The sequence below is a fragment of the Sciurus vulgaris genome (genome assembly GCF_902686455.1).
Source record: "Sciurus vulgaris genome assembly, chromosome: 3".
In the NCBI taxonomy this organism is placed as follows: Eukaryota; Metazoa; Chordata; class Mammalia; order Rodentia; family Sciuridae; genus Sciurus; species Sciurus vulgaris.
This window is the reverse complement of record NC_136463.1, coordinates 68,362,400-68,387,630: the sequence shown is the minus strand read 5'-3', so window position 1 is coordinate 68,387,630 and position 25,231 is coordinate 68,362,400. Positions and strand designations below refer to the sequence as shown.

Here is a 25,231-nt window from a genome sequence, read left to right as displayed (position 1 = left end):
TGCTGAGGATCCAACCCAGTGCCTCACATGTGCGAGACTAGTGCTGTACCACTGAGCCAGGATCCCAGCCCTCCCCAGTTCTTTTTGTTTTCTATTTTGAGCCATGGTCTTGCAAAATTGCCCAAGCTGGCATCTAAATTGAAATCTTTCTTCCTTAGTCTCCTGGGTAGCTGGGATTGCTGGCATGTGCCACTTTGGCTACAATAATTTTGGATAGAGCAAGAGAACTTTACAGTTAGAAATTTCCTCTGTCTATCCCCTTCCCGTTTTGGTAAGATTGAAAAAAAAAATCATTGAGTATTTGATTTGGAGCATTGGTATTTTCTTGCCTAACTTGATTAATTTACTGAAATGGAAGTCTGGTGTTGTTTCATTTATAGCTTTGTGGATTATGGCAGCCAAATGGGAAATGGAAGATCGCTTATCTTCTGAAAGTGCAAGGCAGCTGTTTCTTCGGGCTCTGCGCTTTCATCCAGAGTGTCCAAAACTCTATCAGGAAGTGAGTGTGTGCGCATAGAATGAAAGTGATGTCTCAGCATGACTGACTGAGGGCAAATATTATTAAAAAAAAAAGATATATTTTCTTATCCCTGTTATTGGGCATTGAGATTGTTCCAGTATTTTCTCATAACTTTTGTACATGAAAATTTGTATGTGAAAATTTTAAGATTATTATTATTTTTTGTATCAGGGATTGAACCCAAGGGTGCTTATCCATTGAACCACATCCCCAGTCCTTTTTATATTTTATTTAGAGACATGGTCTCACAGAGTTGCTCAGGGCCTTGGTAAATTGCTGAGGCTGACTTTGAACTTGTGATCCTCCTGCATTAGCCTCCTGAGCCACTGGGATTACAGGTGTGTGCCCCTGCACCTGGCATTTCTTTATGATTTATTCCTAGAAGCAGAATTACTGATTTAAAAAGTATAAACAGGGCTGGGAATATAGCTTAGTTGGTAGAGTGCTTGCCTCACAAGCACAAGGCTCTGGGTTCAATTCCCAGCACCACAAAAAAAAAAAAATAAATAAATAAAAAGTATAAATATAGCTACAAATCCCCAAAACTTCTTTTTTAATATCCTGTAACATAAAATGTCAAGTATTCAAAATTTGGGGTCAATTTTTATAGTACATGCTAATCATGCATTAATTTACCTTCATATACCTGTAATAATACCATGACTTTAATACACTTTGATATTTGCTATTAACTTTTTAAAACTTTTTTTATGGTACTAGGAATTGAACCCAGAGGTTCTTTACCAGTGAGCTATATCCACAGCCCTTTTGTATTTTTTATTTTGAGATAGGGTCTTGTTAAGTTGCCTAGGCTGGCCTTGAATTTGCTGATTGAAGTGGACTTCAAACTTAGGATCCTCCTACCTCATCCTCCCAAGTTGCTGGGATTATAGGCATTCACCATCGTGCCCAACTTACCATTAATTTTTATTTTGAAATAATTAGAGGTTCACTAGAAGACACAAAGATAACAGTGATGTCTTGTGTACCCTTCACCTAGTTCCTCCACTGGTTACATTTTATAAAACTAGTACAACACCAAAACTAGGAAATTGGTATAAGATGTGTATGTAGTTCTTTATCATTTTTTAAAATTTGTGTTGATTTGTTTAATTCAGTTTTATTTATTTTGTTCTGTTTTTAAAACTTCAGTTAGGGTATTCTTTCTCCTTTTAAGAACACTGAGGAACCATATCAGATAGTGTTAGAATTTCTGCTTCATGCATCAGACAACTTTAGAGAAGAAAAGTCTTGTATTACCTATGTGTATGTATGTATGTGTTTTTTTTTTTGTTTGTTTGTTTGTTTGTTTTTGTTTTTTGGTGGTGCTGGGGATTGAACCTGTGACTTTATGCATGCTAGGCAAGCTCTTTACCACTGAGCCACATCCCCAGCCCATAATACATAGTTTTACTCTTTCCATTTTTCTCTCTTCCTAATGTTCCAGAATCCCTTTTTTTTTTTCAGTGCTGGGATTGAACCCAGGACCTTGTGCTTACAAGGCAAGCACTCTACTGACTGAGCTATATCCCCAGCCCTCCAGAATCCCTTTTTAAACAGTAATTTTCTATTTTATTTTGAGAGCTTTATGTCTTTTTTTTTTTTTTTTGATGCTGGGGATCGAACTCAGGGCCTTGTGCTTACAAGGCAAGCACTCTACCGACTGAGCTATCTCCCCAGCCCCGCTTTATGTCTTTTATGACAGGTCTTCCTACACAAATTCTTAGTTTCACCTTATCTGAGAATGTCTTTTGATCTCTCCCACTTTGTGTGAGTGGGGATTGAACCCAGGGGCATTCTATCACTGAACTGTATCCCCAGCCCTTTCTGTTTTTTATTTTGAGACAGGGTCTTGCCGAGTTACCAAGGCTGGCCTTCAATTTATAATCCTTCTGCTTCCACCTCCCAAGTTGATAGAATTAGAGGTATGCACCATTGTGCCCTAATCCCCCCCCCCCACTTGGTGTTGGGCATTGAACCCAGGGGCACTTTACTACTGAACTATACCCAAGCATAGCCCTTTTTTTTTTTTTTATTTAGAGTTAGGGTCTTGCCAAGTTGTGTAGGGCCTCACTGGATTGCTGAGGCTGACTTTGAACTTAGAGTCCTTCTGTCTCAGTCTCCTGAGTTGCTGGGATTACAGGTATTCTCCACCATACCCACCATGCCCTGCTATTTCCCTTCTTTTTTTTTTTTGTACCAGGGATTGAACTTAGGGGTGCTCAACACTGAGCTACATCCCCAGCTCTTTTTTATATTTTATTTAGAGGCAGGGTCTAGCTGAGTTGTTTAGGGCCTTGCTAAGTTGCTAAGTCTGGCTGTGAACTCATGATCCTCCTACCTCAGTCTCCTGAGCTGCTGGGATTACAGGCTTGCGCCGTCTCACCCAGCTCCCTTCTTTTTTGATTATGTTTTTGTCAGCTATTTCTGGACTGACATGTCTATTCTTGTAGCATTTGAAAATGTTGTGTCACTTCCTTCTGTCCTTGATTTCTGATGAGAAATCTGCCAGAGACTCTGGGATATTTAAGTTTTGTTTTGTAAATGTCTTCTGATACTGTTCTGCTTCTTCACTGCTAGATGGTGGTGGAAGTTCATTTTGAATTGTTTTTCTCCTTTAGGTAGGATATCATATCTCTCACTGCTTTGAAGTTTTTTCTATGTCTTTATTTTTCATAAGTTTGGTTATGGTATGTTTTATCATGAATTTGTTTGGGTTTATCAACTGTTTTTCAGCTTCTTGAGTCTATAGGTTTGGTTTTTGCTGAATTTGCAAAATCATGAGGTACTTTTTTCTTTTTCTTATTTGGTGCTGGAGATAGAAAACAGGACTCTGTGCCAGCAAGTGCTCTACCACTGAGCTATACCCCCAGCACTGAGCCATAATTTCTTAGGGAAAATTTTCAACCTCACTCTTCTTTTTTACCTTTGCAACTCCTGACACATATGGGATCCTTTATCATTGTCTCATAGGTTTCTGATGCCCTGTTCATTGTTTTCAACTTATCTTCTCTGTGTTGTTCAGATTGGGCAAATTTTAGTTATTTTCAGGATCACTGGTTCTTTCCTCTGTTTTGTTTATGATGCTATTAAGTCCACTCACTGAATTATTAGTTTTAATTCTCAAATTTCTATTTGGTTTTTTCTTTATGTTTTCTGTTTGCTGATACTATCTTTTCATTTGTTTCAAATGTGTTTATAATTGCTCATTAAAGCATCTTTTGCTGATTTCAAAATCCTTGTCAGATAATTCTCACATCTATGTCATCTCTGTGTTGGTATCTTTGGATTGTCTTCATTCAAGTTGCAATTTCCCTGGTTCTTTTTATGATGAGTGATTTTCCATTTTTTAGGCCTTTTGGTTATTTTTATGAGACTCTGGAAGTTAAATTTTCTGGTTAGTAAAACTTTTTTTTCTTGGTACTAGAGATTGAACCCAGGGGTGCTTAACCACTGAGCTACATCCCCAGTCCTTTTTCTATTTTATTTAGAGACAAGGTCTCACCAAAATGTTTATGGCCTTGCTAAGTTGCTGAGGCTAGCTTTGAACTCCTGATCCTCTTGCCTCAGCCCCCTGAGCAGCTGAGATTACAGGCATGTGCCACTGCTCCTGGCTAGTAGAACTCTTTTGATACTGTTCTGCCTATTTACTGCTAGATAGGGGTGGAAGACTGAGTAGTGTAGAAGTCCAAATTCCTCACTCAGCCTTTGTTGACACTTTTCACATATATGGATAAAATCATAAGTAAAATTTCTCGCAGAAACCTTCATTGTTAAATTACAAACTTATATCCTCGACTGGATTAAGGACATTGTAGCACATTTGCTGTTTCTTTTGCCAATTTAGTGCTAGACTTTATGGTTTGTTTAATTGTGAAGTGATAACCAAGGATACAAAAGCATTTTTAAGGTTTTTGATTCATACCTTTAGATTGTTTTCTGAATAGCATAAAATATTTTCACCATATCTTGTCAGTGTCAGCTAATTTGTTAATAAAGGAAAATATAATACTTCTGGATTTTCCTAGATCTGAAAGTTATGCATAAAAACAAGGCATATTATATCTCAAATTTAAGAAAGTATCTTTAAAGATTTTCAGGCCATTATTTCTCTTCTGTAGTACTTCAGGATGGAGCTAATGCATGCTGAGAAACTGCGGAAGGAAAAACAAGAATTTGAAAAGGCCGACATGGATATGGTGAGATCCTAACGTATTATCACTGAACCTACTTATGAGAGAATGCTTGGACTATATTTTTCTTTCCAATTTAATGTTATATTTTGAAACTTGAAGATCAATGTAGTGTTGATTTAATTAAATGGGCCTAGTAATAAAAGACAGTTTTGTGCTTTAAAGATAGATATTTGGAGTAATTGAAGTTATAACTGATGCTGTAATCTTAGTAAGTGGTATATTAATGGGTTCAAGGAGCCTGAGAAAGATTGTGAAATGCAAGGTTTCTAGTTTCTTTTACTTTTTTTTTTTTTTTTTTTTTCCTTTTTCTGGTACTGGGGATTGACTCCTGGAATGCTCTACCACTGAAATGTAACCTACAACCTCTAGCCCTTTTTGCTTTTTATTTTGATTCAAGGTCTTGCCAAGTTGCTGAGACTGCCCTTGAACTTGCAGTCTTCCTGCCTTAATCTCCTGAGTAGCTGGGAATACAGGCATGTGCTACCATGCCCACTTCTTTTACTTTTTGTATGATTTTTTTTTTTTTTTGGGGGGGGGGGTGCTGGGGATCGAACCCAGGGCCTTATGCTTACAAGGCAAGAACTCTGCCGACTGAGCTATCTCCCCAGCCCCTTTGTATGATTTTTAACATGATAGAATATCTTGGAGAAGATTTAGAATGTTAGAACTAAAAAAGGAACTTTGCTATTATCTGTTATTGTGGTTTCCAATTTAGAAATATTTTACCCAGATAAAATCTTGAACAGAAGGATAATTAAAACATGTGCAACTTGACCTGTTCTAAATGGAGAGTGAGACTTTAAGCTGTATGATCTTTCTACCACTTCAGGATCCTGAGAGAAAGGAGCTGGAAGATCAGTGATCTCGTTCCAACAAGTTGTACATTTTTACAAGGGAGGGAATTGGTTCAGTGAGAGTGTGAGAGAGCGAGATGTGGTTTGTTCAGGTCGTCTAGGACTGTTAATTTTCATCCTAGTGCTTTTTTTTTTTTTTAATTTGCCCTACTTAATGTAACACCGTAGGGGAATTTTGATCATCCTGAAGAAATCCTTAATGGCGAGTTGGCACGCATCATCTACAAAAATTCTATAAGCAAGATTAAAGGTTGGTATCTTTTGAACATTTATTCATGCTAGGAAAGTGGAGCATTCTATTTATAGTGAGGAGGACTGTTAACTAATTTTGAAAATATATAATATGTATAAAACCCTGATTGTAAGGATAATGTCCTGAATCTTTTAGAAAATGCTTAAAAAATGTCTAGTCTCCAAGACTATAATTGGGCATTTTCAGTGTTTTTTGAATACTTAGCTCACTTGGGAATTGAAAAGAAATAGAGGACTTAGTTTGTTTCCTTATGCCCTTAAGTTTAGGATGAAAGTACTTATGAATATCCCAAAATATTAATAATGGCTTTGCTTGTTTAGTGGGACTATAGGATCTCCCCCAGCCCATTTTTTTCTATTTCTCAAAAAGAAAAGGAAAAAAAAAAAAAAAAAAAGTGACAACCAAAATAAGCTCCTTTCATTGGGGTGTAGGTTAGTGGTAGAGCATGTTTAGCATGTATGAGGCCTTGGGTTCAATCCCCAACTTCCCCGACCCCCCACCCCCACTTAAAATTAAAAAAAAAAAAAAAAAAAAAAAAAAAGAACTATTAGCCAGGTGCAAGTTCAGGGTCAGCCTCAGCAACTTGATGAGACTGTCTCCAGAAAATAAAAAAAAGGAATGGAGATGTTGCTCAGTAGTAGAGTGCCCCTGGGTTCAAACTCCAGTACCACCAAAAGAAATAGAACTATAGTTAGACCAGTACATCAAGGAAATGGTACTTTTACAATGAAGTGATTCTTTAGTGTCTCCTTGGTGATGAATTTCCTCTCCCCTCTTTTTAAATTTTAGGTGCTGAATTTCATGTGTCACTTCTTTCAATTGCACAACTGTTTGATTTTGCCAAAGATCTACAAAAAGAGATTTATGATGAGTAAGTAAAATGGTAGAAAGGTGAATTATATCTATTTCTGATCTTTTGATAATGATTTGAGTTTGGTTCTTTATAAGGGAGGGAAAAGATACCACACTAAATGCTTGGAAAAAAAGCTAAGTTTTAAGAAAAATTTGTATGCTATTACATATTCAAAGAGTATGTTTTTAGAGAATGCTTTGAATTTATTTATTGGCTTCCTTTGAGAAAGTTCGTCTATATTCAATAACAAATATGTCCTAAGGCTTATATAAAACCCCTGTATCCTGCTGGCATGTGGCACATACCTGTAAAGTCAAGCTGGTCAAAGGCTGAGGATCACAAGTTTGAGGCTAGCTCAGTGGTAGAGCTAGTCTGTGTGAGGCCCTGGGTTCAGTCCTTAGTACCAAAAACAAAACAAGAAAATCTATATCCTGCTTTCCTGGCACGTCTTTTGTTCATAAAACAGGAGTTGTATTCATAACTGTTCTTAGTAGAATGTTGCAAGTAATTTTATTCTTCAAAGCCTGATTATATTGTCTAAGAATTATTTGTGCCTACATTATATGTTCTTCCATTCTTAGGTAGCACCCTGTGCTTTCACAGGCAATAAATAAGATGAAACATGGATCAGTTTGTCCTTTGGATCTTCAGGGTTTTGGTAGAGAATTAGGTTGTGCTTTTCCTCTGCCTCCATTATAATAGGAAATCAAGAGTCAGGACATAAAGTTGTCAAGAGCTCTTGGAGGCTTTTGTGGTCACAAATGCTGACTTGACTTTGAGTTAACTTGAATATTGGCATTTGTCGGTGGTGTCTGAAATATGCAACAATAAATGTGTGACAACTTTGTTCCATTGACTGTATAGTGAGTGAAGATATTCTGGAGAGCATATTGGGAAGTGACTCTTAATATACTGCAATTGTAAAGGTGTCCTTTATATAATTTTTAGACCATGGAGAACTGTCTCTCTGGGAATTTTGAGTTAGTTCCTTTTTATGGACAGATGCCAGTAAGCTGTATTTTTCAGCCTTCAGGCTATGCACACAGATGACCCTCTCACTTGGGATTATGTGGCACGGCGAGAATTAGAGATCCAGTCTCAACCAGGAGATGAGCAGCCTCTGACGAAACAAGCCAGAGCAGTGGAGGTGGGCCAGAGGGAGGAGAGGTGCTGTGCTGTATATGAAGAGGCGGTGAAGACTCTGCCTACAGGTGAACTTCTTTAAACTGTCATGTGGTATAGAAGTAATAGTTTCCAGGTGTGAAGCTGACACGCTCCTTCCCCAAATCAGCACTGCAAATCTCTCTGTAGTACGGTGTACAGTGTGCCAGGCTTTCCAGCTTGTTCTTTCTTGGATGGTGAAAGTTGGAGCTTTTGTAAACTTCCTCTATTGTTGTGGTCTTTATTTTTATTTGTTTGGAGGAAACAGTCAATACTTAGGAAATGATAATTCAGAAGAATCTTAATTATCTTTTGCTAGAGATTTGACTTATTTTACAATATTGGAGAATAAAGTGAGTATCTAAAATCTGGGTAAAGCTTTTGATTTTTGTTTCCATCATTACCCAGTTGCTTTCCCCTAGTATTTGAAATGATTGTAATCTAAATAGCTTTGCCATCAAGCTAAGGCATTTTTCCTTTGAAGAAAACATGTGGTGATTGTTGACCTAAGAGAATTGGTAATCTTATCAATGTAATCTGACTTTTCCAGAGGGCATGTGGAAGTGTTATATCAACTTTTGCTTGGAAAGGTTTTCTAAGAAGACGAGTAGTGCATTCCTCAGAGGGAAGGTAAGGACTTCTCTTATATGGTTACAGTGACTGATTAGAAAGGGTTTGTTTTCTGAAAGAAGAACAAAAGCATAGCTTTTTGTGGGGTCTGGGCCAGCTTTTGGAACTTCAGGCTTAACCACTTTCTCTTGGTGAGTGGCCTGTCATTTTCAAGGTCTGATTTGGTTTGCCCTTATACTGCATATGGGTAGGCAGGGCCCCTCTTCTTATTGGACTGGGACCCAAATAGCTGATAACCTCATCAGTGATGAGTGACACTATCATGCAGGAGCAACTCAGTCCCTTCTCTGAATTGGTAGAAATATGCAAAATTACTTTTGTTTGTATCAGTGGTCAGAGGCCCCAGCTGAGATCTTGGTAATAAACTGAGGAATTTTTCTGATTTTAGAGACTGGAGAGAACTATGATTCCATTCAGGAAGGCACATGAACTCAAGCTCCTTTCAGAATCCCAGTGCAAGCAGTGGGTAAGAACATTGAGAGCACATTCACTGTCAGTTACATATACTTTATTTTAAGTTGTTTTGTGCTGTCGTCAATGTGTTTTGTATCTAGATAGGTAGATAGATCTGTCTATCTATCTTACACAACTGTGGCCATTTGGAAGATGATATTTACATATGGTTGTATTTAGTGTATACCAAAATCGAAATCTGTAAAGGGAAGAGTGTTTTACAGTGGAAAGCACTTGAACAAAGAGTCTGAGTATGGGATGGGTTTATTTTGTTGATTCACCCATTCTTTCTTTCTTTCTTTCTTTGTGGTGCTGGTGATCAGACCAGGGCCTTGTGCATGCTAGGCAGGTGCTCTTCCACCGAGCCTCACCTCCAATCCCATTCATCCATCTTTTATTGAATGTTTTTTTTCCTGAACCTGTGTCTGGCCCAGAGTAACCATTGATACAGTAAAGACAAATGAGATATATTCCTGTATTTCAAAAGCTGACAGTAAGAAGCACATTAAACCCTTTGGAAAAAAACAACAACAACAACAACAACAACAAAAAACCCTCTGTACCATGTGGTGAGGTTAAAGATGTTAGAAAGTCCAGAATAATGTGCTGTGGAAATGGAAATATGTAGTTTTAGACCTGGTTTTACTGCATAGTAGCTAGATGACTTAAAAAAACCACTCAAATTTTCTGAGTTTATTTGGTTTTAAAATAGTCATCTTTTTTTTGCTACCTCACAAAAGTTGTTGAGAGCATTGAATGAAGTAGTGAATGTGTTAAAATAACTATTCACGGGAAAAATACCAAAAGTCTTTGTATTTGTTGAGTCTTTTATTTATATGTCTTCTGTCTCTTTTTGATCAATATTATTTTTATGTAATTGCAATTAATGTTTTACTATTTTGTATTGTTCTATTTTTGCATTAATATTTTCCCCAAGGTACTAGATAGTATAGCCTGTTATATTATACCAAGGCTGAGATACCCTTCTGTTAGGGCAACTATTCAGGAAAATCCTAGGTCTAGAGCTATTGAATGTTGGGAAGTCATTCACACCTCATAAATTCAGGTGACCTTTGAGTGTTACCTTGGCAGTCCTGTTCTCCTGTTATCATTTTTCTGCCATTTACAACTCCGGCTATTTCAATCATTCTTATAATATTCAAATCTCTGATGTTGCCTATCTTAAGACTACCACTTCAGCCATCGTTGGTGACCTTGCTTATAATGAGAGTCCCTTAGCATACTACCATTAAACAAATGCCCAGCTAATTCTACACCCATCCTTTCACCAGATTGTTCTCCACAGAATCTCCACTCTTAACTTGGCCCTGTCAGTATTTCCAAACTCATCTTCCAGTCCTCTGGTGTGTATCTTATCCTCCAGCCATACTGAACTTGGATTTCCTTTCATATTTGAGCTGTCTTTGGCCTCTTGCACCTGCTGGTTGGGAATGCCTTCTCTTTTTCTGGAGGTCTCTGTGTTCATTTGACTAGTGCCTATTTCTCCTTCAAGTCTTGACTTGAATGCTTCTTTTCTGAGAGTCCTTTCTCGTATTTGGCAAAGCTCAAGTTGGCGTTTCTGATTTGTACTCATGTAGCAGGTGATTTTTTTTCTATTATGGCATATATCAAACTGTCTTTTTTGGTAGGCTGGAGACTGTAGGTAGTAGGAATGTACCCAATTTGCTCACGATTGAACCTAGCATATAATAGTGTGTAATAGAAATACTTGGTGAGTAAACTGTATGTATTGCCATTTACTCACTTTTTCAGATTTGTAAAATTGGAATTGTTTTAAATTTCTTTTTTCTTTCTATTTTTTGGTACTGGGGATTGAACCCAGGGGGCATTGAACCTCTGAGCCATATCCGCAGCCCTTTTTTAATATTTTATTTTGAGATGGCCTCACTAAGTTGCTGAGGCTGGCTTTGAACCTGCGATCCTCCTACCTCAGCATCCTGAGATGCTGGGATTACAGGTGAGTGCCACTGCACTTGGTGGTTTTTTCCTCTTTTAAAACTGTGGAAGCTGGGGTGTAGTAGTATTTACCTGTAATCTCAGCTATTTGGGACAGTGAGGCCAGCCAGGGCAGTTTAGTGAGACCCTGTCTTAAAATAAGTAAGAACTGGGAATATAGCACAATGATAGAGTGCCCCTGTGTTCAATCCCTGGTACTACAAAAATCAACCAGAGTATAAATAAGCCTTTGAACAGATAAGATTTGCTTCCTTTATTTGTCAGGCCATATTTGTAAAGTAAAATTCAAAAAAATTTTAAAAATTCTATTTGTAGATGGACACAATATCTTTATTTTTCATTTTATGTGGTGCTGCGGATTGAACTCAGTGTCTCACACATGTGAGGCAAGTGCTCTATGCCATGAATGCAGCCTGCAAAACTTTTAAAAGATGAAAACTTTCAAGACTAAAGACACAGTTCTAAATTACATTTCAGAAAAATTGTAATGTTCTCTACAGAATCTCCACTCTTTAACTCTCCACTCGTCAGCTCCATTTGATTGAATACATCTATTTCATTATTATGCCCCAAATACTTATTTTATCTTTATTGATTTTTGTATTCTGGTGCGTGTGGGCACCAGTCTAAATCCCTGCCCCATGCTGTGCTAGGGATTGAACCTGAGGGAGTTCCATTACTGAACTACATCTAATCCCCCAGTCCTTCCACCCCCAGAATTTATTTGATCTCCTCCCTGATGTTTTTTGTTATCCATGTTTCATTCAATAGCATATTATTTAGTCTCCAAGTGTTGGAGTAATTTCCTTTTTCTACTTTGTCATTGATTTCTACTCTCAGTCCATTATGATCTGATAGAATGCAAGGCAGTATCTCTATTTTTTTGCATTTCCTAAGGGCTGCTTTGTGGCATAACATATGGTCTGTTTTCGAGAAGGTTCCATGTGCTGCTGAGAAGAAAGTGTATCTGCTTGTTGATGGATGGAATATTCTATATATGTCTATTAAGTCTAGGTTATTGATTGTGTTATTGGGTTCTATGGTTTCTTTGGTTGGATTTTGTTTGGAAGATCTATCTAGTGGTGACAGCGGTGCATTAAAGTCGCCCAGAATTTTTGTGTTGTGGTCTATGTGATTCTTGAAATTGAGAAGGATTTGTTTGATGTACAGGGATGCACCATTGTTTGGGGCATAAATATTTACTATTGTTATGTCTTCCTGATTTATGGTTCCCTTAAGCAGTATGAAATGTCCTTCTTTATCCCTTCTGACTAACTTTGGCTTGAAGTCCACTTTATCTGAAATAAGGATGGAAATCCCCGCTTTTTTACTGAGTCCATGTGCGTGGTAGGTTTTTTCCCATTCTTTCACCTTGTCTGTGGATGTCTTTTTCTATGAGATGAGTCTCTTGCAGGCAGCATATTGTTGGGTCTTTCTTTTTAATCCATTCTGCCAGTCAATGTCTTTTGATTGATGAGTTTAGGCCATTAACGTTCAGGGATATTATTGAGAAATGATTTGTATTCCCAGTCATTTGGCTTATTTTTGGTTTTTAAGTTGGCTTGATTTCTCCTTTGAGTGGTTTTTCTCTAAGGTAGTTCCTCCCTTTGCTGACCTCCATTGTTGTTTTTCATTTCCTCCTCATGCAATATTTTGTTGAGAACATTCTGTAGTGCAGACTTTCTATTTGTAAATTGTTTTAACTTTTGTTTATCATGGAAGGATTTTATTTCATCTTCAAATCTGAAGGTAAGTTTTGCTGGGTATAGGATTCTTGGTTGGCAACCATGTTCTTTCAGAGCTTGAAATACGTTGGTCCAGGCCCTTCTAGCTTTTAGAGTCTGGGTTGAGAAGTCGGCTGCTATCCATATTGGTCTCCCCCTATATGTAATCTCATGCTTTTCTCTCGCGGCCTTCAAAATCCTATCTTTATTTTGAATGTTAGGCATTTTCATTATAATGTGCCTTGGTGTGGATCTGTTGTGATTCTGTGCATTTGGTGTTCTGTAAGCCTCTTGTATTTGATTTTCCATTTCATTCTTCAGATTTGGGAAATTTTCTGATATTATTTCATTGAATAGGTTGTTCATTCCTTTGGTTTGTATCTCTGTGCCTTCCTCAATCCCAATAATTCTTAAATTTGGTCTTTTCATGATGTCCCATAGTTCTTGGAGATTCTGTTCATGATTTCTTACCATCTTCTCTGTTTGGGCGACTTTATTTTCAAGATTAAATATTTTGTCTTCATTGTCTGAGGTTCTGTCTTCCAAGTGGTCTAGTCTTTTGGTGATGCTTTCCATTGAGTTTTTTATTTGGTTTATTGTCTCCTTCATTTCAAGGATTTCCATTTGGTTTTTTTTTGAGAATCTCTATCTCTTTTTAGAAATGATCTTTTGCTTCCTGCAGGTGCTCTTTCAGCTTATTGGTATTATCATTCATTGCCTGCATTTGCTCTCTTATCTCATCCTTTGCTTTGCGAATCATCTTAATCATATATAATCTGAAGTCCTTTTCTGACATTTCTTCTAACATCCTGTCATTGGATTCTATTACTATAGAATCTAGATTTGTTTGTATCATTTTCTTCCCTTGTTTTTTCATGTTGTTCATGTATTTTCCCCTCTAGCGCTGCAGATCTGGGGTACTGCAGATTCCCCCTATAGGCTTATAGTGGCCCTATACGTTTCCAATACCCTTTCTTTAAGGGGAGATCAATATTAGCAGTGCCCAAATCAGACACTATGCAATCCTAGACCAAATAGCCCCTATGGGGTCAATAACAAAATTGCCATAATAAAAAAAATGAGATCAAATGTTATCTTCAATGAGATCAAATGTAATTGTAAACAGGTTTACAGTAATGTCTGCAGTTTCTAATGGAGGACAAAGAAGATGCAGAGGGATGAAGAATATGGCTGTTAATGGGATAATAAAAGAATATACAGAAGTTCTAGAAAATAGAAAGGGTGAGAGTGTAATCAAAAGAAATCGGATGTTAGCATGTAAATAAGGGAGAAAGCGACTCTGAGGGAACAGGTAAACAGAAGGAAGAGAAAGCAAGAAACGTAAAGAAATAAAAACTTAAGTATTTTTTTTTAAAAAGGAGAAAAAAGAAAATCTGCTGTATAACAGTCATATACTAATGAAACCTCCCAGTGTTCAGTAGCCTGATGTATGAGAGGTACCTGACAATGAGCTTCAAGCAAGCCTCCAGCAGGCATCTCAGGATGGGATTTGCCCCACCTGAAGATTGGAGCTACTGCTTCCAGGATTATCCAAGATGGCTGCTCTGGCTTCCCAATGTGTTGGCAAATGGGGAGCTGCAGCTCAGGGGTGGACGTGGTCAGCTGGAGATCCTGGAGACAGGATGCAGTTGGTCTGGCAGTGGTCCTGGAGGTCGGTGTGTTTGGTGTGGTTGTGGGATCCAGGAGGCCGGGTTCAATCAGTAGGTCTGGGTTCCCGGTGATAGGGTGCAGTCAGTTAGTCTGTCGGTCCTGGCGGCAGGGAGCAGTCAGTTGATGTGAGGGCCCAGAGGCAGGGAGTGGTCCGTCCGGCTGAGGGATCCTGGAGACGGGGCTCAGTCAGTCTGGCCAGGGGTCCCACAGGGCCTGGCTGTTGTCTCAAAATGGCGGCAGCCACATGTAATCAAACCTGCAGGTACTGTGAACTTCCAGGCAGCAGCAGGCAGCTGGTTCTCCACTGGCGGTCTGCGGTCAGTCTGCTGGCAGCTGTCGGGCGATCGGGAGATGAACCTCGAGCGTTGGGTGATGGATAGGGGTAAGCAGGTGATGGACAGGCGAGAGGCAGGCAAATGGCGGATGATAGACGCCTGACAGTGAGCAATCTGCTCTCAAAAAAGGCATCGATATGCTGGCCCAGAATTTATTTGATAAGACTTTGGAATTAAGTCATGATGGTCCAGTTTTTGCGTGTGTGTGGTGGGGCATACTGGGGATTGAACCCAAGCGTGCTCTACAACTGAGTTAAACCTCAGCCCTTTTATTTTGTGATTTTTGAGATAGGGTCTTGCTAAGCTGCCCAGGCTGACCTTGAACTTGTCATCTTTCTGACTCACCCTCCCAAGTGACTGGGATTATAGGTGTATGCTCCTGCACACCATCTTTTGTCCCCTCCCTTTTTATTTTTTAATATTTATGTATGTATTTTTTAGTTGTTTATGGACCTTTATTTTATTTATATATGTGGTGCTGAGGATTGAACCCAGTGCTTCACATATACCAGGCAAATGCTCTACCACTGAGCTGCAACCCCAGTCCTGTGCCTGTTTTTTATTTTCCTTATGTATAGGAGTAGGAAAAGGAGGAGGACTTCCACATTGTTCACTTTGGGCCAATTTAGCAGCCAGGGTAAACATTTTAGTGGAAAGGATGTTGAAATTATTGTCTCATATGAGATCTTTTTCTCTTTTATTTAGGATTTAATAATTAATTTTTCAATGATCCTTTTTCTTAGATTGAGTTGTTGTTGCACCGTGACTTCTTTACGGAAGCTCTGGAGGTAGCAGAAGCTGGGATTGAATTGTTCAAGGACTCTGTGACAATGTGGCAGATGAAGCTGCAGGTGCTGATTGCCTCAAAGAGCCCTGACATAACCATGTTTGTTGAAGAAGCCTTTGTGCACCTAAAACCCCAGGTCTGTGAGTTGGGTCTTTCCATGTTTCATTCTATTTGGGAAACCTGTTAAGACTTTAGCCAAAACTCCTTTGAATACTTGTTTGCTGAGAGTCACCCCTAGAGTGACATTTATTATAAATTGGTGATGGTTCAAGGACAGGAGTAGAAGAATTTACTTCCATTTAATAGACTTTCATTTTCTTTTTTTTTTTTTTTTTGGTACTGGGGATTGAACCCAGGGGCTCTTAAACACTGAGCCACATCTCTGGCCCTTTTTTGAATTTTTTTTAGAGACAGGATCTTGCTACATTGCTTAGGTTGGCTTTGAACTTGTGATCCTCCTGAGCCTCTGGGATTATAGGTGTGCACCATTGTGCGCAGCTTCAACATCTTATTTTTAACCCTTATTTGAAAATCGACTATATTATATAAAACTTTCTATTCTGTTTAGATATCTTACAAGTGGTGAGTACGATACAATATTCTCACTTGCATCCAAAGCTAAACATAAACCTGAATTTTTTTTTAAATAATTTTTTTAGTTGTCAATGGACTTTTATTTATTTATTTATATGTGGTGCTGAGAATCGAACCCATTGCCTCACCCATGCCAGGCAAGTGCTCTGCCTCTAAGCCACTACCCCAGCCCCCTAGAGCTAACAAATATATTTTTAAGTCATAAATATATTTCTAAACTTTAAAGAGCAAAACTTCAAACTATGCAGTAAATCTTTTATATTAGTGAGGAAAACATACTACAGAAGGTAAAATGGGAAAAATACTATTTTACTGATAATTTGTGTTTGCTTTTGGGACATGAGTGAAAAATCAGATAGCCTTGATTAGTTAGTTCTTGTGTTATGGGTCCTAGACAGCAGAGCCATGGCCTGGGTAGCTGTGAGTTGGGCTGGCTGTCTGCTGTTAATGGTTTAAGTAACTGAATGATGATTGATGATATCAAGTGTAGGAAGTGTTCCCCAACAGAAGGGAACTAAAATTAGCAGGAGAGTATTGCTCTGGATGACTTGGAAGGCTTCTGTATTCTGGCATGCCAGTTCCTGCTGGCCAATGAGAATTCTTTCATTATTAGGACAGACTAGAATTGAATCCATATTTTGCATATTGATTATCTTAGGAGGAGCTCATCTTTATAGTGATAAATTTTCAGAGCATAGTGCTGAACAGTTATTTTCTAACATTTTTTTATTGGGAGCAGGTTTGTCTGCCCTTGTGGATTTCTTGGGCAGAGTGGAGTGAAGGTGCCCAAAGACATGAAGACACAGAAGCAATCTTTAAGGTATAAGCTCCATGTTCTAAGTCTTGTGGTTTGGGGAATGGACTCCCCAATTGGCTAGTGTGAGGGTTCTTGGCATGTGTCCTAAAGCCCTATTGAGTAGCCTGGGATAATTTGTTTCATCATATATAAATTTCCTCACATAGCTTATTTATTTTTTCTTTTACATTGTAGAAAGCTATTTTAGCTATCACAGGTACCAGCTCAGTAACTCTGAAGGATAAATACCTGGATTGGGCTTATCGAAGTGGTGGCAACAAAAAGGCCAGAACTGTGTTTAAAAGGTACTCACAGACTTTCATAGCTGTTTCTGCTCTTCTCTACCCCATGGCCCATCATAGCCAAATTGGATGTATCATAAATAGTATCTGAGGAAGTAATCCAAGGGACTTTTAAAAAAGGTAATGCTTCCTTTTACTTCTTTTGAATAATAAAAGCAGTTTATCCTCTTTGTGGCAGAAAAAATTAGCAGGTGTTTCATTGTAATCCCATCAAAAGAAAAACCACTTTTAATATATTTTAAAATTTGTTTCTTATGTGGTTGAGATTAAACTATAATCGTAGTTTTGTATTCCACTTTTTCCTCTTTCAGTAAAAATTCTTTATTAATATTTATTAAAAATGATTAAATGATGTACCACCCTATGGATGTGCTATAATTTCTTTGGCCATGGTTATACTGCTTTGATGAACATTTCCTTGGCAGTAGTATTTGTCCATATGGGAAATTAATTCCTTTGAATGTGGTCTTAGAAATGGAACTATTGGGGCTGGGGATATAGCTCAGTTGGTAGACTGTTTGCCTTGCAAGCACAAGGCCCTGGGTTCAAATGCCCAGCACCGCAAAAAAAAAAAAAAAAAGAAATGGAACTATTGGCCTCCAAATAGATCTTCAGATGTACTTGGGGAAACTTAGACTCTAAATGTGAGAAAGAAGAAAAGTGAGTAGGAAAAAGTTTGGTGGTGGTGAAGGGGAAGTCTCTAGAGGTTGAAAGCATTCATTGGGTCATGGGAGTGAACAGGCCATTGGCTCTAGACATTGCATTGAATCACAGCTAAGTCTTTGTTAAACCCCTTGTTTTGGAGGCACCAGCCTGGGTATTTCTTTTTATTTAAAAGATGCGAAATGCATCCTATCATTGTAGAAGATGACATTTCCACATTCCTTTTTAGTTTACAGGAAAGCCGGCCATTTTCAGTAGATTTTTTCAGGAAAATGATCCAGTTTGAAAAGGAGCAAGTAAGTATTCTAAGTATTTCTTGCCTGGGAAAATGGGCTAGTAGTTACTAATCCATGGAGCATCCCTTTGTTTTAAAAACTTATTATCACACAGTATAAATTTCTGGTCCCCACAGGGGCGGTGGTGCACACTTGTAATCCCAGCTACTGGGAGGCTGAGGTGGGATGAACACAAATTTGAGGCTAGCGTGAACAACTTAGGGAGACCCTGTGTCAAAATAAAAAATGATGTAGCTAAGTGGTAGGGCACCCCTGGGTTCAATCTCCAGTACTGTTGGGGAAGAAAAGAATTTTCTTGTTCCTTGGTTCAAACTGTTTTCCATAGAGCTAGTAGGAATGGTATCAAGCAGAGGAGAAAGTACATGTTTGAAGAGTAGAAAACTCAGACATCACTTTTTTTTAATTTTTTTGTGGTGCTGGGGATCGAACCCAGGGCCTTGTGCTTGCAAGGCAAGCACGCTACTGAGTGAGCTATCTCCCCAGCCCGGACATCACTTCTAATAGGAAGCCTTACCTGCCAGGCTGGGTGAGGGGCTGCTGCTGGTTTGCCTTCAGAGTGTGGATGGTGAGGTAGGAAGTGAAGACTCAATTACTGTTTCTGATGTTTTTAAATGAAACTTGTGAGTCAGAGGAAAGGACAGGAAAGTCACATTTAAAAAATAATTCACAAAAATCCTAATGTAGCTGTGATCCTATCACATTAACACAGCCTTTAAATTTTTTTTAATTTACATGTAGTTGGTTTTGTACTGTTGTATTTTGAACTTAGGTGTCATATGGGGGTCCTTTTTTATCAGTATTATTTTGTAAAAACATTCCTATGTTTTTATTTGTTTATCATATTTTTAATGGTGTAATGTACTCCTTTTTTTCCCCCTTTTTTCTTTTGTTACGGGGATTGAACCCATGGGTGCTTAACCACTGAACCACATCCTTAGTCCTTTTTTTATATTTTATTTTGAGATAGGGTCTCGCTGAGTTGCTTAGTGCCTCACTGAAAGATGCTGAGGCTGATTTAGAGATCTATTTTTTTATTTTTGGGGGGTACCAGGGATTGAACCTCAGGAGCACTCAACCAGTGAGCCACATCCCCAGCCTGATTTTGTATTTTATTTAGAGACAGGGTCTCACTGAGTTTTTTTTTAGTGCCTTGCTTTTGTCGAGGCTGGCTTTGAACTCGAGATCCTCCTGCCTCAGTGTCCCATACTGCTGTGATAACAGGCTTGTTCCATCGCACCCTGGTGCTAAGGCTTTCTCTAAACTTGCAATAGCAACTGGGGTTATAGGCAGGCACCACTGTGCCCGGCTGTAATGTAATTCTTAAACCTGTAGTTTTCATATCTATTTCATTGCATATCGATTTTTACCAGTTTTTTGAATATTGAAATAGTGCTGCAGACATTGTTTTTATGTAGCTGTTTTTTTTTTTTTTTTTTTTTGAGTTATTGAGATAAATTTCTTTATTGGGGACATATTTTGTATGGTTTTATATATTGCTATGTAGTCCTCCAAAAGAATTAAACTTTTTTATGATCAGCAGGTATACTGCATTCTTGTTTCCTCTTAGCTTCTCCAAGTATCCAGTTTTGCTTTTTCTCTTTTATTTTGGTACCTCACGTGATGTTTATATTTTTATTTGTGTTTTCAAAAGTTAACCAGGCACACCTGTAATCCCATCCCCTTGGGAGGCCGAGGCAGGAGGATAACATTTCAAAGCCAGCCTCAGCAACTTAGCAAGATCCTGACTTTAAATAAAATATAAGAAAGGGCTCGGGATGTGGGTCAGGTTCAGTGCCCCTGGATTCAATCCCCGATACCCCACCAGCCTCCACATACCCTGCCAAAAAAAAGTTACTAGTGAGGTTGAACTCCTTTTTTCATACTTTGATCATTGTTTCTGAGTCAAGGATCTGTTCAAGATCTGCAGTATAGTACAGTCTTACAGTACTGCAGCTAATTAGGCATAATTAAATAGCCAGACATTGTATTAACATGTACTGTGGGCAGACCACTTAATTCTAAGCCTCACATCTTCATCTATAAATGGAGGTCCATATACTAACTTTTTCAGGTGTATGAGAGTTATAAGGCCTACTTGGGATACTGTGTAGAAAGGACTTTGCATAGTGCTTTGTACATTAGGAACCCTCAGCAAAGTTTGATTCTTGTTTTATTAAGCTTGTGTGGTTAAATTGACTTCCTGTAATATAATACAATCTCCGTGAAGGGAGATTTGAATTAGGAACTTTTTTTCTGTGCTGTAGGAATCGAACCCAGGGTCTCACATATGCTAGATGAGTACTTTATTCCTGAGGTACCTCCTGAGCTCAGGAAGTAGTTATTTCATTATACAAAAGAATTTTTAAACTGAAGATGTCAGTCAACTTTAAAAAGAAAGCAAAAGGGAATACATTTTAAAAAATAGGTAAAGAATTAGCAGTTATCGATTGTCTAAAATTAGTGATAACTCTTCTGGGTTCATAATTAATAACACTTTAATACTTAGAGTTGCACTAAGAAGTACATACCTTGTTTTCCATGTGAAGAAATATTGATAGAGAGTTTAAAAAACTTGTTGAAGGTCTGCCAGGCGTGGTGGTGCATGCCTGTAATCCAGGCAACCAGGAAGGCTGAGGCAAGCAGATTACAAGTTCGAGGCCAGTCTCAGCAACTTAGTGAGACCCTGTCTCAAAATGAAAAAGTAAAAAGGACTGGGAATTTGACTCAGTGGTAAAGCACCCCTGGGTTCAATCCCCATACCAAAAAAAGAAAAGAAAAAACAAATCTTGCTGGTGGTCATATAAATGGGGAGTAGGACATTCTCCATTTGTTTTATTTATTTCAGTCTCATTCCTCAAGCCTTTCAAATGTTTCCTGTGAAGCCTCTCATGTTTCCCACTGAAATTTAAAAAAAAAATTATTCTTTTTAGTTATACATGACAATAGAATGTATTTTGACGTGTCATAAATACATGGAGTATAACTTCCCATTCTTGTGATTGTACATGATGTGGAGTTACACTGGTCCTGTATTCATATATGAACGTAGGAAAATTACATCTGATTCTACTGTCTTTCCTATTTCCATTCCCACTGCCTTCCCTTCAATCCTCTTTGTTTAATCCCCACTGAAAATTTAAGAAGTTCATGCCACCAGAGCATGGACATTGACCTCACTCTGGTGGGCAGCATATTTGCCCTTTTTCTGGGTAAGTTGAGAACTAGGCTGGTTGTCTCATACCTTGACCCTCCTTCTCCTTCAAATACCTAACAGATAGTAGTTGTTTAATAGTAAGTTTGAAATGAACTTGTGACATTATAAGCAAGCTTCAGTGGCAAAACTGTCTGATTGTTTTTGTTAGGAATCCTGCAAGATGACGAACTTAAGAGAATATTATGAGAGAGCTTTGAGAGAGTTTGGATCTGTAGATTCTGGTATGTAAAACTTCAGTTATGGACACGAGTGTTGGCATATGCAGTCTGTGACCTGTGAGTAGATTAGAGCAGTGTTTAGTGTTTTTGTGTAATGGCACTTGATTCCTTCCCCTGCTATCTCCCTTGCCTTGTGTACAAGAACTTTGTACACATAGTTTTACTTAAAATTTTAAGTGTACAAGTGTAAGGATCCATGAGTTCTTCTGTTAACTCTGTGTTAGAGAAAGATCTACTTGGTTAGGTTCTCTTAAAAAAATTTTTGTAGTGCGGAACAGTGGCATGTCTGTAATTCTAATCACTTGGAGGGTTGAGGCAGGAGAATTGCCTCAGCATTTAGTGAGACTGTCTCAAAAAAAAAAGAGGACTGGGGATATAGCTCAAGGGTAAAATGCCCCTGGGTTCAACCCCCAGTGCTTTCTAGCGTCCACATGTGAGAGAAAACATAAGACCCTTGAACTTAAGTTTGACTGACTTTGCTTAACTTCATGGACTGTAGTTTCAACCATTTTCCTGAAAATGACATAATTCAATTTTTCTTTATGGCTGAATAAAAACTCCATTGTGTGTGTGTAACATTTTCTTTATCCATTATCCATTGATGGACACTTAGGCTGACTGGTTTCATAGTTTGTCTGTTGTGGATTGTGCCGCTATAAACATATGTATATATGGTTATATACATATGTATATATGGTTATATACATATTGCTGTAGTATGATGACTTTAATTCTTTAGGATAAATACTGAGGAATGGTGTAGCTGGGTCATATGGTGGTTTGAGGAAACCTCCATACTGATTTCCATAATGGTTGTATTAATTTACAATCTCACCAACAGTTCCTGCTGGTTTTCAAGAGACCCTTCTTGGTGAAATGAAAGAAAGTGGCATTTTTTTGCTAACACAAACAAATTTTATTAAGCATGGTAACAAGGTTATAGTGAACTGATTGAGATTAATTTTGCCTTGAAAGAGACTCCACAAAATCTTCCCTCTTTAAAAATATTAGTATTTTTAGTTCATTAAATAACATAGGCTGTCATGATTAATGTGAAGGTTTTCTATTTAACCAAAAAACCCTTTTCCTACACCTTCATGTATAAAAGCCAAAGAGGTATTGCTTCATATAGGGCTGTAGGGAAATAACAGGAGTTAAATTTCTTAGAAATCTTGATCAGTATTAAATAATTAAGATTGCCTAATGATTGTCTAATCATGTTTACAGTAATTTTTTTGATTCCTTTTAAAGATCTTTGGATGGACTACATCAAAGAAGAATTGAGCCATCCACTTGGTAGACCTGAGAATTGTGGACAAATCTATTGGCGAGCCATGAAGATGTTGCAGGGAGAGTCAGCAGAGTTGTTTGTAGCCAAACATGCTATGCATCAGGCTGGCCATTAGTAAGAGAAGAATACAACCACCCTTGTGAAATCCTCTTGCAAGCCTTCTGGACACATTTGTATTATGAGACAGTCTGTAAATTGAGAAGACAGACAAAATGGCTGATTGGTTTTGAGACATGTTTTGTGTTGTGTTAATCTTTAGTTACAAGAAAAAGAACTGCTTATTGAATGACTACTCGTTGAGACCAAAACTACTAGTTTTTTGTTCTCCCCTCCACCCTCCTGTACTGGGGATTGAACCCCTGGGGGACTCTACCAGTTCTGAGCCCATTTCCCTCCCTTTTTAAAAAAATTTGAGACAGGGTTTCACTGAGTTGTCCAGACTGACATCAAATTTGTGATTCAGTTGCCTCAACCAGAATCCCAAGTAGTGGGGTTATAGGCATGTGCCACCATGCCCAGCAAGCATAGTTCTTAAAAAACTGAATTTTATTTGTTATTCCAGGTCAAGCAGCCATATTTCTAATCTAGACTTAGCAGCTAGTTAAAATGAAAAAGGAAGTATGATTTTGTTTATTCTCTCCTTACTATGAAACTATATATGATATGCATTTGAAATATGGATGAAATAAGGTAGTGAGGAGAAGAAAATGAAAACCACTTGTAATCCAGCTTAAGTTGAATATAGTAATTTGATTTCCTTTTTCAGAATTGGTTTATATTTTTAGATCATTCATTCAAGAAGTATTTGAGTGCTCATCACGTTCAGGAAAGAAGGAAGGCTTTGGGGGATGGAGGTAGGGGTTGGAAAAACAAATGCCCTAAGAGCTGGTTGGAGCAACAGAGATGAAGTTGCTGGATTTGGGGGGAGGGGGGAGTCCTTTAAGAAGGTTAAGACAGTATAAAAATGTGTTTTATCTGTCCTAAGGACAGATAAGCAGAGAATTGTTTGTATTTGTATTGAGGAGGCCCAGCAACAAAAGGGCAGGGTAGTAGATTAAAGTGGCAGAGAAGTATCTCAGTGGGGAGGCCTGGAAAGATGACTTAAGGCAGAAAAGGGCATTTTGAGAGCAGGGGAGAGAATTGTTTGAATTATATCACTTAACATTGTGACGTCACTGGGAGAAGCATTCAGTGCAGTTTCACTTAATAGTACATTATTTTCCTATGTCATTAAATACCCTAAAAAACATTTTGAAGAATTTATAAGATACCATTATAAAATGAGCCATGATTAATTTTACTAATCCTCTATGGTTGGACCTTGTCATTTATTCATATATATATGAATATATATACACACATACACAAATATAATATTTACATACTTTTAAATTATAAATAAATGCTTCTGATGGAGATTTTTATCATTCATTGTTCATCACATCCATGGCTATTTCCTTTAAGAGACTGAATTTCTGGTATGAGTGGAATTTCTAGATCAAAGATGTATCATAGAGAATATTGATATGTATTGCCAGTTTGCTCCTTTCAAGCAGTATGAAAGTGGCAGTGTTCTTGTTTGCACTAGATATTATATTTTTTATTTTTGACATTTTGAAAAGTGATAGTTTTAACATGCATTTTTCTGGTATTAATGAAGTTAATGTGTTCATGTGTCTCATCTTTCATACTATTTTTAAACTACTTTTTCTTACTAATTTATGACTTTTTAAAAAAAATTCTTTTAGTTGTCAGTGGACTTTATTTATATGCCGTGCTGAGAATTGAACCCAGTACCTCACACATGCTAGGCAAGTGCTCTGCCACTGAGCTAGGACCTCAGCCCTATACATTTTTTAATATGTTGTGAATACCAGTCTTTCATTTGTCTCTACTTTGTTGCAAAATAATTTTTATGTGTCATTTCTGTTGTTTTAGAAATGTTTTGAAGTTTTTCCTCTTGCTTTTCCTTTTTCCCCACAACGCATTTAACTAGTTTTCTATCACTCTTTGGCTTTTTTCTCTCTGCTTATTCTGATACTACCTTTAGTATATATTGAATTCCTGTGCCTATTAGAGTGTTTTGGGATATATTTATTTTGAGCTTTTGTACTCTTACATGTTGTTTGCTTGTCATTTCCTTTAAGAAAAATTTCTTTCTCAAGTCCTGGGACGTTCAGTTTTCTAAATTGTACATGGCATTCTTACTTTATGAGAGATTCCGGTTACCCATCGGATAGAGAGCAAAGAGGATGGCCAGTTAAAGCAGTGAAGTTGGGTCACACTGGGATCATAACATCCTTGTATCTGCCTCTCAGTTGTTGCAGGTTATGGAAATGCTAGTTCACTAGAGTTGCACATATATATGATGGCCACATGTGACAAAATAATTCAGTTTCTCATTCACACTGGCCACATTTCAAGTGCTTAGTAGCCGCATGAT

At 37.9% G+C, this 25,231-nt stretch overlaps 1 protein-coding gene across 2 annotated transcripts in view; it reads left to right on the top strand.

Annotated features, from left to right (window-relative positions):
- Nucleotides 1–24,094, top strand: part of UTP6 (UTP6 small subunit processome component) — a 33,893-nt gene extending 9,799 nt beyond the window's left edge. Inside the window, exons 7-19 of one of the 2 annotated variants that reach the window (XM_079130461.1) lie at nt 381–499; nt 4,642–4,719; nt 5,739–5,820; nt 6,613–6,694; nt 7,703–7,887; nt 8,388–8,467; nt 8,856–8,933; nt 15,371–15,550; nt 16,748–16,828; nt 17,000–17,109; nt 17,999–18,065; nt 21,428–21,500; nt 22,749–24,094. In XM_079130461.1, the coding sequence (XP_078986587.1) occupies nt 381–499; nt 4,642–4,719; nt 5,739–5,820; nt 6,613–6,694; nt 7,703–7,887; nt 8,388–8,467; nt 8,856–8,933; nt 15,371–15,550; nt 16,748–16,828; nt 17,000–17,109; nt 17,999–18,065; nt 21,428–21,500; nt 22,749–22,903 (1,370 nt within the window). In that variant the 3' untranslated portion in view covers nt 22,904–24,094. Of the gene's footprint in view, nt 1–380; nt 500–4,641; nt 4,720–5,738; nt 5,821–6,612; nt 6,695–7,702; nt 7,888–8,387; nt 8,468–8,855; nt 8,934–15,370; nt 15,551–16,747; nt 16,829–16,999; nt 17,227–17,998; nt 18,066–21,427; nt 21,501–22,748 lie in introns of those variants that run through there. The other variant, XM_079130462.1, reaches the window with a different exon arrangement.
- The last annotated feature ends 1,137 nt before the right edge of the window (nt 24,095–25,231 follow it).